This window comes from Macrotis lagotis, chromosome 2 (genome assembly GCF_037893015.1).
Source record: "Macrotis lagotis isolate mMagLag1 chromosome 2, bilby.v1.9.chrom.fasta, whole genome shotgun sequence".
Taxonomy (NCBI): Eukaryota; Metazoa; Chordata; class Mammalia; order Peramelemorphia; family Peramelidae; genus Macrotis; species Macrotis lagotis.
Genome location: NC_133659.1, coordinates 266,473,802 through 266,492,226, shown reverse-complemented (window position 1 = coordinate 266,492,226; position 18,425 = coordinate 266,473,802). Strand labels below are relative to the sequence as shown.

The window sequence follows — 18,425 nt, the reverse complement described above, 5'->3', positions numbered from 1 at the left end:
GTTTCATCACCATCCTGGTCCCCCAAGTGAATATTATAAATATGACTTATTTCATTATTTTAAGGACCTCTGGTTTCATCCACCCATCTACTCTCTCTCTAGATAATCTTGGCAGTTAGGTAAAAGTTAAAGGACAAAATACTTAGTAGATTTTTGTTAGAGTTAGGAAGATGTGAGGTCAAACCCTATCTTAGACCCTACTTAGTTCTTTGACTTTGGGAAGCTCAGTTTCCTCATCACAAAACTGATTGTTCTCCAATAAGAACAAAATATGTAAGACACTTTGGAAATCTTAAAGTGATATGGAAAGACTAAATATTATTATTATTATTATTACTACTACTACTACTACTACTATGGATCATGGGGTTATAATATTAGAGTAGAAGAGGGGTTTCAAAGTCATCTGATCCAATTTCATTCAAGATACTGAAAAATTCATCATCTTCATCCAACTCATTGATGAGACTTCAAAATCTTAGCTGGGTTGGTCCTCACATGGCAGGTCTATACTTCATTGCCAGGACCACAGTCCATACCTTGCCAGCTTCATCAGATCTTCCTTACCTTGTGTTCCACTTTCATTAGAGGAGAATATTGGTGGGAAATAGTAACAATAATGATAACCAGTAGCTGTCATTTGTATAACATGTTAAGCATTTAATAAAGTGACCAGGCAAAAACCATTCAAATCTTAGGGTCTTCTTTCTTCTCTCAATTAGTCATGTTTGCTCTTTTCTGACTGATGATTTTCCTTGATTAAGAAAAGATACAAAAAAGATTAATAGTTCTACAATCTCTCTCATAATAATAATTATAATAATAACTAACCTTCACATAACAACTTGATACACACTTAATGATACACACACTTAATGGGGAAGTCACTTGTCATCTCAGTGACACTGACAGTTCTTAAAGATTCTATATTACAGAGGATTTGCTATTTTCATTGAAGGGAGGGAACTCTCTATGGGAGAGCAACAAAGAGAAAGAGCTCAACAATATGATCCCATAAACCAAATCAACTAGCAATAATTAGGTGCCTCTTATGAGACAGACACTGTGCTAAGCAATTTACAAATAATATTTAATTTAATTTTTACAATAACCATGAGAGATAGCTATTATTATTTCTATTTTGCAGTTGTTGAAACTGAGGCAGACAGAGGTAAATTAACTTGCCTAGTAAATATCCAAATCTGAATCGGAACTCAAGGCTTCCTGGCTCCAGGTCCAATTTTCTATCTACTCTTCTACCTACCTGCTAAAAAATGGTGCCTTGTCTGAGCAGTCTCTTAAGGATCAGATTAGTGGGATTCATCAGGACCATCAGATTTCCAGGACCTTCTTGAAAAGTTCTAAAATTGAGGGAAACTGGGGTTAGGTGATTTGCCCAAGATTCACATAACTAGGTAATTATTAAGTGTCTGAGATCAAATTTTGAACTCAGATCTTCCTGACTCCAAGGCTAGTGCTTTATATACTATACCACCTAGCTGGCCCCAGACATATGCCAAATGGCAAAACCCCAAACTAGTGATTCTTAACCCTTTTCGGATCATGAGCAGGTAAAGCTTATAGACATCTTCTCAGCCTTGATTTAAAAGGCATAAAATACATAGGATTACAAAGGAAGGCAGTTTTATTGAAATATGACTATCAACATTTTTTTTGTAAAGGTCACAAGACCCCAGGATGTTGCCATCTTTTGAAGGCCAATCTAAATGCAGACTTGAACCCTCTGAGAGCTAGACAAAATCCCTGGAACTGTCTTAGGTGAGAAGGCAATTTAGGGGCCATATTCCACCTATTCCTATTAAGCATTCCCAATTAAAGAAAATCCAAAATTTACTTGAAAACTATCAGTTATAAGAAATTATCTACTCAATGAAACACCAGTTCTATCTCTTGATATTAATAATAATGATGATGATGGTGATAATGAATAGTTAAAATTTGCATAGTGCTTACTCTGTGCTAAGCATTTTATAATTATTATCTCATTTGATCCTCACAACAGTCTTGAGAGGTAGTTGCTTTTATATCCCCATTGCACAGATGAGGAAACTGAGACAAACAGGATTTGGTGACTTGTCCAAGTTCACAGATCTAATAAGTGTCTAAGGCTGGATTTAAACAGAGGGCTTTGTGACTTCAGGCTTAGTGCTTTATCCACTGAGCCACCTAGTTACCCAAATAACTCTAATTATAAGGAAGTTTGTATACATATACATATGCTCATATTTAGAATAGCTTTAAGTGTTAAGAAGTGTAGATGCATACAGCTTTATATACTATTTGTACTTCACTATAAATTTTAGCCTTTGATTCTAATTTTGGGGTGAGTAGATCTAATTAATTAAAGTAGGTCTTCTTCATCACTACCCTTGAAGTGTTCAAAGTTTCATGTTACATTAACTATTTATCTTCTCCAGTATCTCTGAAGAATCTCTGATTCCTTCAAGCAATTTATATATGAAATAATTTTGAATTCTCTCACCATTCTGATTACTGTCCCTTATACATTCTATAAAAGTGATACATAGGGGCGACTGCAGTGGAAAGAGCACCAGCCCTGGAGTCAGGAGGACCTGAGTTCAAATTTGGCCTCAGACACTTAATAATTACCTATCTGTGTGGCCTTGGGCAAGCCACTTAACCCCATTTGCCTTGCAAAAACCTTAAAAAAAGTGATACACAGAAGGGGGTAGCTAGGTGGCACAGTGGGTAGAGCACCAGCCTTGGAGTCAGGAGGACCTGAGTTCAAATCCAGCCTCAGACACTTAATAATTGACTAGCTGTGTGACCTTGGGCAAGTCATTCTTAACCCCATTGCCTTCAATGAATTTTAAAAATTTTTTAAAAAGTGATACACAGAAATGGATGTTTATAGCCCAGCTATGATCTGACTAGGACACAGTTTTGGGGAATGCCATCTCTCCTTCTTTCTCTATATTTCACTTTTGTTAAGGCAGCCTCAGATCACAGTGGGTTTTTTTTAACAGTTATGCCCCACTATGGTAGATATTCATCTTCAATCATTAATATCAGGTAGTTGGTAAAAGAACAAAGAGATTATTGTTATGAAAACCTAGGAATTATCTACAATGCTAAAATCTGCACAGAAGTCAAGAAGCATGTGGCCTAAGGAAAGTTTTGACAATGAACAGATCTTTAATGACTTTGGAGAGAGCCATTTCAGATGAGTTATGGGATCAGAAATTATGGGGTCCAAAGAAGAAGAGGTAATGATTGGAGATGACTTTAAAAAAAATTTATATTGTGATAGGAGAGATTAGGATGATTGTTTAAGGGTGGTAGAATCAATTGAGGATTTTTTTTAAGAATGGGGAAGAGCTAAACATACTCCTTTGAAACACAGAAAATATTTGTAGATAAAGTTTAGGGAGAAGGCAACTTTCCAGAGGAGATAGGAGGGGAAGAGATTAAAGTCATAAAACAGGTTGACCTTAGCAAATAGAAGAGTTAACTATTTGGAGACTGAAGCAAAGAAAGAGATAATGAAGGTAACTTGAATCCTTTTACATTGTAGAGAGATGTAAAGAAAAGAGAACTCTAGGTGAATGTCTTCCAGGAGTGTGCTGACAAATATATAACAAATGACTGGGGGGGGATGATTAATGGAAAGATGCTGGGTTAATCTATATTCTTAACATTTTTTCTCCATTGCTTTATTAAGTCTAAACAATCAACAAAACAAAAAAATCAAGCCCTGATTGTAGCATTTGCTGATTTCTGAAGTGTAAATGCTAACACTGAAAATTTAGCATTCAGCTGACACTGTATATGAGCTGGTTCTACTTCACTTTTGCTGAGAGGACAAGGGATAGCTGGAATAAAGAGAGAAGAAAACGTTTAGAATAGTCTTTAGAATGGTCTTCAAAGTGGGTTCAGGCCTTCACCTCAGACAAGTGGTGACCTCACTCCAATTAGGATGTACAAAAGACAATTGTGGGATTGTCAACAACCACAGCCCCTCCCTCTTCTGTGCAATGTCTCAGTGTCCTCCTTCAAAAGTCAAATGTCAGCCCTTTAGGGCAATTATAGGTTAAACTAGCCCTACCTTTAACAGATACTCAGGTACCATTGAGAAAATTCTCCACCACCACCTTCACATTACCTGGAATCCAGGGAAGGCACCACTTAGGAAAGGCTCAGTAAGAATCCTCCCTTCCCCCTAATCAGTTTGGAGGAATAGAGTAGCACTAATAAATTAGAACGTTTGAATTGTGATCGCAGCTATTATTGCTGTATCCTTTCCTCCTAATCCCACCCACTTTCCAAACTTCTCTATTCTATCAATGACATCATCATCTTTCCAAACATCCAGATTCTCATAATATCCATGACTTATTCATCTCTTTATTTTTCCTCATCCAATATATCCAATCAATTGTCAAATCTTCTGGCTTCTACCTCAACATCTCTCATATATCTCTCCTCTCTCCATCACATAGCCATCATCCTATTTCCAGCCTTTAATTATTCTTTCTCCAAAACTATTGAAATATTGATTTTCTTGTCTCATGTCTCTCTCCACTCTAATCCATCTTCCATAGAAGTGCAAAAGTGATTTTCCTAAAGTACATGTCTCAACATGTCACCCCCTCAATAATAAAGTTATTAAAGAAAGCATGTTTAGGGGTGGCTAGGTGGTGTAGTGGATAAAGCACCAGCCTTGGAGTCAGGAGTACCTGGGTTCAAATCTGGTCTCAGACACTTAATAATGACCTAGCTGTGTGGCCTTGGGCAAGCCACTTAACCCCATTTGCCTTGCACAAAAACCTAAAACAAACAAAAAAAAAAGAAAGCATGTTTGCTGGGAGATTGAATAATTATAGCTATCAACTCATAAACATATTAACTAGGTTGGTGCAAATGAGATGATTTATGTATCATCTTATATATAAAAATACAAGAATATATATATATATATGCATATAAAATAATATTGATATATAATATAAAAAGTGCTTTGCAGATCTACATAAATATTGCTTTGATATGAACTGAAAGTGTGAAATTTGTATTCACTTGTGAAAGTAGGAACACATTTTTATTTTACAAGACTTTATTCACAAGCCCCCCCCCAAAAAAAAAAAAACTTTAACATATACATATGTGAGTCTTGAAAATATGAGCATTTCAAAGCTCCAACAAGACTTTTAAAAGTCCCCAGTGGCTGTTAGCCTCTGGCTTCTAAATAATGGTAATGAGTAATCCTCTCCTCATTAGAGCTTCTTACTATTTTAGTTCTCTGTTTTTGTGGGAATGGATAGGAACTAGACCAATGATGTCATTGATAGAGGGAAATCTTAACTGATGAGACTCCCTCATAGAAAGCTGCTCAAAGCATTGGACAGTTAAATGACTTATGTGTCAGAAGCAAGAGCTGAACCCAGGTCCATCTGACTGTCTATCATCATACCAAACTACCCATCTAGTATGCTTGAACTATAGAAAAAAAATGCTACATATATATTTGCAGAATATGAACTCTGAATCATGAAATCTTCAAAGCAAGGACTATTTTTATCATTGTAACACCAAATCTTACACATGACGAATGCTTAATGAATCCTGGTTAAGAGAATACTATTCTCTTTTTAGTCACAGAAAAGTCAATCATGAAGGGCCTCAGAGATGGAAAGTGATCTTTACAGATCCCATCAACAAGTCACAGTTAAATATGCTGACCAGAATAGGTATCAGGTCAAAAGACTGGGGCATTCCACTAGAGATCTCTGTCTCTCTCTCCAGGTTAACTATAAGTCTTATTCTTGGAGAATGTCCATTAGTCAATTAATAAGTATTTATTAAATACTTATTACATTCTAGACACTATCCTAGGCACTAGAGATACAAAGAAAAACAAATGATGAGTCATTGCCTTCAAGGAGTTCATATTTTATACATAATTCGAAACTGTAGAATGCTGCAAGATAATAACTGACATCACAGGTGTTAGAGGCTGGGTGCCACTGCAACCTGGAAAATCCACATAAAATTGTTAGGTCCTCCCTTTGTACCAGAGAAGTCTGAATTTTTTTCTTTTTCTTTTCTTTTATGATGTGTTTACAGTACCTTATTATAAAATTTGGATTGACTATTATATAATACTATTACATATATTTTATGCACTTTTTAGTTCCTAAACTTTTTAGGTCATATCCTGGCCCTTGTGGGGCATCACTTCCACAAAATTTCCAAAAAATTTAACTTTGAATAGGAAAAGTCACTATTTAAAAGGAATAACTATTTCAAATGTTAAATGACCAAAATTTGCCTAGCTTCTATATTATTCAACTATTTTTGCCAACATCTTGGATTTGAATATAGAGAATATAGAGAGTATAGTTAATAAATTCATGTCACCCAGATGAAAGACAGAAGTGAGAGATCAATAGCAATATGATAAACTGAGTCAGTGAATCAAACCCAGCAGAGGAAACTGAGTTCAGTACTACAAGGATCTCTTTCAGTATTCCCTCTATAGTGCAATCACTTTCCCTCACCATGATTATTGACTTAGAATTGGAAGATACTTTGAGACAACATATATCTTAATTGAGGGTCTTCAAAAGAACTTTGGGTGAAAAATGCATCATCCTCTTTCTGGCCTGAAAATGAATCTCTTCTGAATTTAATTGTATTAGTCCTAAGATCATAAGCATAAAGTTCATCATTGGTGGCATAGTTCAAAGTCTTTACAGTTTGGTAAAAACTTTAGTAGTTTCCACTGTCATGGAGATGGTGGAGGATCTAGGGTCACATCCTCACCACATTGAGCATCAGAGTAGGACTTTGATTGAAAAAGGTCAGCATCATCACCTGAGAAAGATAGATTATAAAATATAAAATTATTCATTTAGGTTTTAAAAATTAATTTAAGAAAGCATAAGGTTAGAGAGACCTTTCTTGACACAGCTGATATGAAAAAAGGCCAAAGGACTTTAGTTGACAAATTCAACATATTGATATGTATATACATGAAATTATTGTGCCCTTAGGCACAATAGATAATGCTAGCTAGCATTTTTATAATACTTCAAGTTTTATAAAGCATTTTGCAAAATTTCTTTTTTTATTTTATCTTTACAACAAACCTGGGAGGTAGGTACTTTTATAATCCCCATTTTATAAATGAGGAAACTGCGACAGATAGAGGTTAAATAACTTGCCTAAGTAGTCAGGATCTGAGATCAGATTTGAACTCAGGTCTTTCTCTCATCTCATCTAGTTCAGAGCCTGAGACAAATAGCTACCTAGATCATAACTGGAAGGGTAGGAGTAAGATCTATATGTCAGACAATATCTGGAATATTATTCCATACTTGGTTCCATAATTTTGGGTTGGGGGCGTGGTGCTGACAAGAGAGATTCAGTCAGTTGATTAGTCAACCAACATTCAGCATCCATCATGGGAAAGGCACTCTACTAATGGCTAGGGAGACATAGAACAACAAAATAAATAGTTCCTTCTGACACAGAACTCATCCTCTAATGGGGAAGATAAGATGCAAAAAGCTATGTCCAAACAAACTATATACAGGACATATTGGAGCAAATCTGAAAAGGAAAGACAGTAGCATTAAGGAGGATAAGGACAAGTTTCTTGTAGAAGGTAAAATTTCCTTGATACTTAAAGGAAGTGAGGGAAGCCAGGAGACAGTGATAAAAGAAAGAGTTCCAAATATGGGGAATAGCCAGTGGAAATGTGCTGAGTCGGGAAATGGAGGGTATTGTTTGAGGAACTTAAAAAGGCAAATATCAGGAGATCCTAAGGGAGTAAGGGGTAAGAAGATTAAAAGGCAGAAAGGTAGGAGGGGACCTGGTTATGAAAGCCTTAAAAGCCTAGTAGAGGATTTTCTATCTGATCTTGGAGGTAATTAGGGACCAATAGATTTTATTGAAGGTGAGGGAAATGGGGTACAACATTATTAGACTTGAAATTAATAAAGACCAATTTGACAACTGAGCAGAGAAAGAAGTACAGTGGGAAAAGATTTGATACATTAAGACTGGGAACCCAAATCTTATTAGTCAATTGACTTAATTAATAGTAAACAAAATTATTCCAAGTGTGAGGTATAAGGGCCTGCATCAAGTTGGTGGTGATATCAGAGGAGAGAAGAGGACATCTATGAGAACTATTATGAAGGTAGAAACTACAGGATTCACCAGTTGCCTGGGTCACTAGGAAAAGGGTGGTATATTCCATGGTAATAGGGAAGTTAGGAAAGGAGAAAAGTAGGAAAGTATAATGAATTCCATTTTGAACATGTTGAGTTTAAGATATGTTTGAGATCACCAATTTGAGATGAACAGTAGGGACATGAAAGAGCAAGTTTGGAGGTTAACAGAGCAGATAGGGCTGAACAAATAGATTTAGAATCATAGTAATTGAATCCATGGGAGCAGGTAACATTACCAAGTGATAGTTGCAAGGGAGAAGAGAGGAGTCCCAAAAGTCACCCAATTAGCGTGCATTACTTGGATGAATATCCAACAAAACTGACTGAGAAAGAGCAGGTAAGAATAGGAGCAGGAGAGCATTGTCATGAAAACATAGAGGCAAGAGTTTCAAGGAGAAAAGGATCAGACTTCAGAGAGTTCAAGACACATGAGCATTGAGAAAAGACCATTAGATTTGACATTCAGTGAACAGTAAGAACTTTGAAGTGACCACTTTCAGTTAAATAGTGAGGTTGAAAGCTAGATTGTAGAGAGTTAAAAAAGGGGGGGGGCAGCTAGGTGGCTCAGTGGATGGAGCACCAACCCTGGAGTCAGGAGTACCTGAGTTCAAATCCGACTTCAGACACTTAATAATTACCTAGCGGTGTGACCTTGGGCAAGCCACTTAACCCTATTGCCTTGCAAAAAAAAAATAAAATTCTAAAAAAAAAGAAGAAGAAAGAGAGTTTAGGAAGGCATTGATTATAGATGAGTTTAGCCTCCAAAGGGAATAGAAATATAGGGCAGTAACTAAGGTCTCTGGAAGTTTTAAAAAAAGAATCTGGAGCTCTAAGGTTGTAGAAGGATTACCCTACTCCACCACTGAGAGAGAAAAATTGTATTTAATGTCACAAAGATTCTGTTATGGCATGTGCATATGAATGAAAATAAATAATTTTTTAAGAAAACAAAGATTCTGTTCTGTTAAATTCCATTTTAATTAGGAAGTAATGCAACTTTTCAAATCGTTTTTAGGTTTCAGGGCTACAAAACTTTCCACTAGCATGCAGTTTTCATTGCCTCTGGTCACATTTAATCAATAACTCTTCCTTCCCTCTCTTCCTCCTCACCCTACCCCCTTCCAGTCACACTCACCTCTTCCTGTTTCCCCGTATCATTCATTTAGTTTGGAGATTTTGAGCATCTGCTTGCAGTAAATATACTCCAAGGTCTGCCAAAAGCACTGACAGTCTTGAAAATAATAGAAAGGAGAGACAGGATTTATTCAGTTTATTTTAGACCTTAGCAATATAAGATAAGCATTCTCCAACAGGATTGTTTTTATTTGTCCCAAGTTATTCTTCTTGTCTAGATAGCTCTGTATATATAAAATAAAGATAAGGATCAGATGTTTGGGGCTAAATATTGCCTTGAGATTCTCCTAGGAGATTTCACACTACCACTAAAGAAGCTGCTTGTGTGACATTATAAAGGTCTTCACTCAAGGGATTCTCAGAAGAGAATAGAGAATTGTCTGAGAGTCCCTGTACTATTTAACCACCAGGGACAAATTTGAGAAGTCCCAAGATGTTCAAAGGTGCTGGAGAGAACAGAACACATCATATTCAATTCCTTGGAGAAACTCATTGCATTTTTTACTCAAAATATTTCCTATTCTAATTCTCTTTTTCCTCCACAGAAAAATGAAAATAGGGGCAGCTAAGTGGTACAGTGGATAGAGCACCGACCCTGGAGTATGGAGGACCTGAGTGCAAATCCCACTTCAGATGCTTAATAATTGCCTAGCTATGTGATCTTAGGCAAGCCACTTAACCCCATTGCCTTAAATAAATAAATTTTTAAAAGAAGAAAGAAAAAGAGAGAAAGAGAGAGAAGTGTAAATATATAGATTAACTTCCTTTAAGAATTTGTCCTTTTTTGGGGCAGCTAGGTAGAGCAGTGGATAGAGCACTGGCCCTGGAGTCAGAAGTCCCTGAGTTCAAATCCGACCTCATACACTTAATAATTACCTAGCTGTGTGGCCTTGGGCAAGCCACTTAACCCCATTTGCCTTTCAAAAAAAAACCTAAAAAAAAAAAAAAAAGAATTTGTCCTTTTTAGACCTTCACATCTTTACAAGTAGTGGGAAGTGCATTAAAACTCTAAACTTTTGCATGATCTCACTTATGAATAGGTCAGGTATAGGGATGATGAGCACAGATTATCTGTACCTTTTTTTCTACCCATCCATTTACATGGATTCTCATTCTACACTTACTCTCTTGTCTTCTACTTGCTAGACACCTTCCTCCATTGAGATGCTCTTCCTTTCTCTTTTCCAGCTCCCCTTTATCTTACTCCATTAGAATGCCTAAAAGACAAGGATTTTTTTTATTTGCTTTATCCTTTATCTATCTGTCATCAACTATCTATCTATCTATCTATCTATCTATCTATAATTTAACTATTGTATAGAAAAGCATGGGGAACCCTGAGCCCTGGTGCTATTTGATGATTACTGGATTAATATCCATTGCCTGGTTTGTGACCTGGTTTATAAATTTCTAAGAATTACAGAGTCAAAACTCTGAGGGAGTAGAACGAAAGCAGCTTCTGCTAGTCCTATCCCTCAGAGTGTTGACTCTGCAGTTCTTAAACATTTGTAAACCAGGTAAACCTTCTTAGGGGAAGGGCTCATACTCTTTCTGAAAGAATAAGACCTTAGTCAAGGATATCAACTGAGTCAGCAGCTGCAAGTGGTAGAGATTATGGCCAAGCAGCATCCAGTACCATAGTGTCCAAAGGGGAAGGGTCTGTTGGAGACCAAGATATTGAAGACAGAATGTACATATAGGGGCTGCCAAGTATAACCCAGAGTCAGTGTTGGCATTCTAGTTCACCTTTAGCCCTGGTTGCGAAAGAAAGGAAGTCTGTGGAACTGCTTTATTGGAGAGGCCTCAGATGACCTTCCTTATACATGCTTTGGGCAACCATGTTTACTATATGGATTCCTATTTATCTATTTTCTCTACTTATATAAGGTATTTGTTGTGATTTAGTTGTTTTCAGTCATTTCTGGCACTTCGTGATACCTTTGGAGGTTTTCTTGACAAATAGTGGCTTGCCATTTCCTTCTCTAGATCATTTTACAGATGAGGAAACTAAGGAAAACAGGGTTAAATGACTTACCCAGGGTCACATAGCTACTAAATATCTGAGACCAGATTTGAACTCAGTTCTATTTGACTCCAGGAGTATGCAGTATACAGTCCTATACAGGACAGGACACTTAGGTGCTTTATGGGATGTATTTGTGAGAAAATATGCCCCATACTTGAGGAGAGATATTTTATTACCACTTGTTTCGTTATGCCATTTTAATAAATGCCCTTACATTGAGCTAATCATTTATCCTCTGACTGACTACAGAAAGCTAAATAACTTTCAGTATGGGATTCATGAATTATAGTTTTAGAAAAACAAATCCTCACAGTACATTGAACCTGAGGGACCCAACCTACTAGGTAAGTTGAGGGGGGAAACTCCAAAGGAAGACTAGTTAAGTAACAGTGAAAGATAGGGCTAATATAGCCACATTGGGAAAAACTACATCTTACTGAGGCAAAAGAAGATTCTAAAGAACTGTCAAATTCTCTGAAGAACTTTTCAGAAGAAAGTCAAAGCTAAAAGTGAAATAGAAATACCACACTCCACCAAGAGTCAGAATCTGCAATTAAATGCTACCTGTAGCTCCCCTGAGTTGTCCTGTACCTAGTCTTGTGACAAAAGTTTTCCTCATTTATAAGAAAATAACCTGTTTAAGATTTGAATTCTGATGAAAAGCTTTTTCTGCCTATCTGTTCTCTACCACAAAAACACTATATCAGTAACCACATCCCAGTTCATTTCTAGCCAAAAATTCTTTTGACATCATCTAGACCTGACTTTATGGTCACTGCTCAAATTTTCTGAGTTAAGCCTTATTTGTTTTTTGTCATGGTAAGCACTATTATTTGCATGTACATGTTTTAAATGACCTAATTAAATTAGCAATTATTTAACAATAGGAAATGGATAAAAAAACAAACATTGTCATAGACTATCAGTATTTTCTAAGAAATTTTAACTGATCTAAATCAATCACCACAAGCTTCCTGAGTCAGCAAATATTTGATCTGGGAAGATGAGTGGTATCTAAGACAACACTGATTTGAAAGATAAACTCATATTTTTGTAACTTAATAAGAAGGAATAGTGAAAGATTATAGACAGTATCAGTTCATTAAATATAAAAGAAGCAGGAGGGGAGAAAGAAGGAAGCAAGTTTATAGAAAGTCTGATGAAAAATCCAACTGAGATAAAACCTCTCAAAGACATTTAGTAAATAAGCTGGAATGAGAAGAGTAAGCATATACCTCTCATGTCCCCCTAAGACTTCTCTTCTCCAGGGTAAACATTTCTATCTCCTTTGAGAGATTTTTGTGTGACAAGTCCTTTTTCCATCCTCTTCTAAACAAGTTCTGATATCCTAAAATGTGTCCAGAACTGAATGCAATACCCCTTCTTCTATTTCTCACATTGTTAAAAACAAACCTCCATCAGTACAAGAACAGTAAATCTGTGAGCTGTTCTATTCTTAGTAGAGAGTAAGTCTGTTCAGTAATCCAGAAAGTTGAAACTGTTACTGCAGTAAATTGTTTCTATGTCTGTTTCATTATCTATTTTGCCAATTTTTTTATTCAATTCTTCCTTCTATTCAAGTGAGTTATAAACTATCCCTAATAGTTGCTTTCCTAGTATGGTTAAAGTACCCTTAGCCATCCTGAAGAAAGTTTCAGGTGGTCCACAAGGTCAATACTATTTTCATAATAAGATTGTCATTTTATTTTTAATATAATAAATATTAATAGATATAACCCATACAAATAAAGCCTCAATAATTTTTAAAATTTAAATGAGTCTTGCAGCCAAAAAATTGAGAACTATTACACTATTTCTATGTTCATTGGTTTACACCCAACTCCCTCTAACATGGTTCTCCTTCCTCTCATTAGCATGAATAGATGTATTTATCAATTAAAAACATTTATTGCTCTGGTTTCTCTTCAGATCATATAAATTCTTCATCTTAAAAACATTTATTATTAAGCCCTTATTATGTGCCAAGAACTTTGAGAAACTTTGAGGTTAGATGCACAAAAAGAAAGAAGAAATTCAAAGCACTTGTATTCTATTTTTTTAAGGCAACCAAAGCTAAGTGACTTGCCCAGGGTCCATAACTAGTGTCTGAGGCCAGTTTTGAACTGAAGTCTTCCTTTCTTCAGAGTCAATGCTCTATCCACTGTACACCCAAGTACTCTATTCTAATTATGAGCAAGGGTATGCTTGTAAATATTTAACAATCAGTTCTCCAAAAAAGGAAAATGTCCTAGGGCATACTTAAATAAAAGGTTAATCTGCAGCATTAACATTTTCTCTGTCTCCTTTCCCACTTAGTCTGTGGAGCCATTGGGAGTTAGCAATGAGTTGATTTGATTGTAGTTCCAGAAAGAGAATCATGGAGATATAGAATAGAGGGCATGCACTCAGCAAAGCAGCTAATGGAAAAATGGCCAGGAAATGAAATGAAGCAAGTTTGGGTCCAAATCAATTAGGACCCTGCAATACTAGGGTGGGAATTCCTAAGGTAAAAGATTAAATACTTTAGAACTTGAAGTCTTATCTTGATGGTAGAGTGAGAATACGACCAGAGAATGAGAAGATTGGTTAAAACTGAATATAGATATAATGAGCCACCAATCAGAGTAGTTAATTCCTTCACTAGAAAGAAAGGAATCCAGAGAGATAGATGTTTATTCCTTTCTAGAATATTACATTCCTTGCTAAAAAGTCAATGCATTAGTGCTCTGTTTTAAACCTAGTTCAAAAATACAAATCTCAATTTCTTAACATTCAAATTAATTGGATAAAACACCTTTGTTAAGCATATAATACATAATTAGAAAAAAGCAAAATGTGGAATATCTAAAATTAATGAACATGTAGATTTATTTGAAATTTCAGAAGTGATGGTCTATAGAACAAACAACCATCAGTAAAGACAATATATATGAATATATACATATATAGATAATATATGTATATATTTTGTTAGCAATAATAGGAATGCTTCAATAAGATACCTATGATTTTATCTGTGGGGGCATATGTGTGGTCCCACCACTGATGTAAATCACAAATATTCCATGGAAAAAATTTGACCTGCTTTATGTCATGGATTCCTTTGTCAGGGAATAAAACCTACAGATTCCTTTTCAATAAAAATGTAAATGCATAAAATAGCATACATATAATTATAAAGGAAATACAATATATTAAAATAAAGTCATCAAAGTATTTTCTGAGAATTCATGAATCCCAGGTTAAGAACTCATACTCTATGCCTTAATAAAATTATCTTGAGTTATTGAGGTAAAAAAAATGTTATTGCCTGATGGTTAACCCTCTTGATGAGCCTCTCCAAACTTAGGCAAACCAGTCCTTCAGATAACAGGCACAGAATATCCCACTAGGTCTATATTTGAAGTGTTTCTAGCTTGATAGGACCTTAATGAATTGAGAGTCTGTTATCAGAGATACTAACAAAGCAACAAGAATTTATTAAGCACCTACTAGGTGACAAGCATTTTACTAGGTGACAAAAAAATCAAGTCACTTCCATTTCATGGTGAGATATCAAAAGTAGAATTAGCATGGATGAATAATGGTGATTATAATGGTGAAAGAAAGAAGTTAACAAATTCACTTTTCTCTAAGGGTTAGCAAACTATGGCCCATGTAAATCATACTAAAACAGGCTGCAGGCAATAGTTTGTAGACAACCCCCATCCCCCCCCCCCAAGGCTCTAAATCATTCAAAGAATCATTCAGGATAGACTTTAAATGCCTTTAGATTACTCACCATGTATTTTTCATGTGTGGTGACAGCTAAAAGGTAGGTATTCAAATCACTGTTGGTCAATATAATTCAAAGACTAAAAGAATTAGTATCTTCAGTGATGTGAATCATGACTAATAAATATTGGCCTTCTGAATGACCAAATACTTGTTAAATAAGGGATTCAGTTGAGGGATTGATCCTTTGTTTATTTCTCATTTGTCTCTTGAGGTTGAAACTTATGAATAATAACAAGAATATTGGTTCTACAAAGTGATTTCAAATCAAGCCATTTATTAGAGTTATTAGATCAAATGACTTATTTTTTCTTTCTTTGCAGAGGTGGGATGGTTCAGACTAGTGAACAATATGAATTTGTTCATCATGCACTGAGTCTCTATGAAAGTCGGCTGTCAGCAGAAGCTGTCCAGTGAAATGTTGAAGATTCAGTTCAATGACAATCTCTCCAGAGAATTCAATGTGTTGCCTGCCAGTGGTTTCTTCCAGAAGATTTCTGGGATGGAGAACAACAACAATGGAAAGCTTGAAAGCCAGCCTGTGATGTGGATTAAAGAAGACATGAAAAATTATGTAAAGACTACCAGACCTTACTTGTATATGAATGTATTTGTAAGTTGCCCAAAAATTATTTTAAAGAAGGTTCTATGGTGATGGAGTAATGGATTTCACCTGCATCTTCAAGAAAGACATTTTTCTGTGATGATTCTGTCATACAGATTATATGTATGAAATTCTGCTGAAGTCAATTGACTATTGAAATGCCCCCTGAAGAAATGATTATTGAGTGTATAGTTGCTTTAAAGTTTGCAAAAATTTGTCTTGTGAATGGACTGTCAACTGTTAAACTGTACCCTGTCTTAAGTGCTATTATTATTATTATTATTATTATATTTGTGGTGAGTTCCTTCTCCAGCCACCAGAATCTTGCTGCTAAAGTTGCAAGTGAAAGACAATGGATTTTTCATAGAGAAGTTCTCATTTTTGGAAAAAAAAATCAAAAGCAGTAACTCTTTTATATGAAAATGTGTTCTTGATAATCTTATGTATTAAGTATGTATTTATAACAATAGCTCCTATCAATCTATTACAGAGCACAAAGTTTGTCATTTGGTGTGTGTGTGTGCGTATGTATTAATGAATATTCTATACTATTGTATTAGAAGGCTGCTTCTGCTCCAAAGTTTAATCCAGTGTGTTTGTAAATTGTGAGTCCTTTTACTTTTAAAGAAAACTTTGTAGATTCTGAAATTCCAAGGGTTTTAAATACACACCAGTCTTTTATTGAGGGGATTTTTGAAAATGCTATTCTACCTTTCTATCTCCTCCTAATAAGCAACAAGAACCTTGGGAATAGTGCAAACTGCTCTTCTGAATGAGGCTGCTGTCCTTCTATTTCTTCTATAGGGATCTCATCTTGAAGTGATATATGGAGCAGCTGTAACTATGTTCAGCAAGCACTCTGTGGCTTGTTCAGCAAATATATGAGATTTCAATGCAGTGATGATATTGATATTGCTTCATACTGCCAATAAACTCACTTGATACTAAATATTGTGTCAATCATTTATATTCCTCCACCACCAACCCCAAGAAAGAGACCATTCTTATTTTGAGAACTATTGGGTGGGCAAATATCAACCTCTATGACCTGGTAGGCTTCACTTCAGTTTGACTATTTCTAATTCTGTCTGTTAGAGTTTTCAATCACCTAATGTGATATTTTCAGAAAGGATATTGAACTGAAATTAAAGATCATTGCCATATAATACTTTTTTCCTTGATAAATTCCTAACCTATCATTACCCAAATAGAACACATTTGTAGTTTTCTATTACTTGTTATAGATCTTCATAAATTACATGGTTTGTCTTTATTCAATAGAGTCCATATCACCTGTAAAGACTTAACATGAGATAAACATTCATCTAATTTGGAGAGATTATAGTCCTTTCCTTCATTTGTTCTTTTAAGAATTCATCTGTCAAAATGACTTTGGGTATAGACTCAGTAGTTTGGCTACTTCTTGTGTCTGGAATTTTTTTGCCTGCATGAAAAAGGGGATAGTCATAGTTCATTTCATTCTAAGGAAACAGACGAAAGGACAATCTGGTATAAAACTCCCCTAAACAATTGAATAGAAGGAAGTGCTCGTCACTGACTTTCCCCCCCCCACCATGAAGGCACATTTCCTTCCTAGCCTTTGCTTCTCTTATCTGGGAGGATTTTTCTCCCCCCCCCCCCCCCAAGCGAAGCATGAAGAGTTGTTAAGTCGAAAATGGAGCCTATATTTTACATGCTGATTTTTACCTGGATGATCTTTGGGAACTCAGGTAAGTGAAATTACTCTCAGAGTCTCAGAGGCATTTCTCCTCTATCCAGCTGAGGGTGCCCTGGACTTTTAAAAATGTCTGAAATGTGACGGAAATGGAGCCTGCTCTTTTCATTTTATCCAGGGATGATGAGGAAAGGGACTGAAAAGGGCCAAGCATGCCAGTCCTGTTTAGATTTCTCTCCAAAAGAAAAATAAACCTTCTGCTTGAATGCCACATAAATTTTATATCTCTCACAGAAGGGCATAATAATAGTACACCAATGTGCTAAAAAACCTTGAAGAGATAGTGTTAATATTTATTAACATCTGTAGTATGACCAATGTTTGGGGAGTTTTTCTTAAGACCTGGCTATGCTTAACTGTAAGAAACTTTAAAAGAATCCTTTAAAATATAATTAAAGGGAATGTAGCAATTATAGTTTATTTGGGAAAACTAGAAGTTTGACCAAAATAGGGGAAGAGTGCTGGGGTGATGAGGAAGAGAACATTGTAAACTGTTTTTGGCTATGAATTTATGTTTAATCTTAACTGCCCCATTTTTAAATTATTGGGGGGGAAATGATTTTTCTAATTCATAGGAATCATTGTTTTAGGGGATACAGCATAGAAGTGGTGAGAAGCAGAAATGTGATTGAGAAGTTAAAACATGCCATTAACTTAGGCTAATCAATAACTCATTAATTAATTAGGGTGCTGAACTTTTGGAAGAAAGAAATTTAACAAAGGGTATTTTTCCATTACTTCCCTGATTCAATTTATATTAAAATAATTTTCTTTATGGAATATATGAATTGGGGAAAATGAAATGTGGGGAAAAGAGACATGGTTGAGAACGTAGATGTATTGAGTAAAAATAAATATGAATTTTCTCAAATTTCTAAATACTGAATCAAACTAGAGAGTCAAATTAAATTCTTGAGGTGATTTGTTTTTCTT

General features: G+C 35.5%; 2 protein-coding genes across 2 annotated transcripts in view; both read left to right on the top strand.

Annotated features, from left to right (window-relative positions):
- Positions 1 to 16,695, top strand: part of PTPRR (protein tyrosine phosphatase receptor type R) — a 311,109-nt gene extending 294,414 nt beyond the window's left edge. Inside the window, exon 12 of the mRNA XM_074226146.1 lies at positions 15,477 to 16,695. Within this exon, the coding sequence (XP_074082247.1) occupies positions 15,477 to 15,570 (94 nt within the window). The 3' untranslated portion in view covers positions 15,571 to 16,695. The remainder of the gene's footprint in view (positions 1 to 15,476) is intronic.
- A 685-nt stretch (positions 16,696 to 17,380) lies between these two features.
- The window catches only part of PTPRB (protein tyrosine phosphatase receptor type B), a 159,532-nt gene continuing 158,487 nt past the window's right edge, over positions 17,381 to 18,425 (top strand). Inside the window, exon 1 of the mRNA XM_074226144.1 lies at positions 17,381 to 17,487. Coding sequence (XP_074082245.1) covers positions 17,433 to 17,487 — 55 coding nt within the window. The 5' untranslated portion in view covers positions 17,381 to 17,432. The remainder of the gene's footprint in view (positions 17,488 to 18,425) is intronic.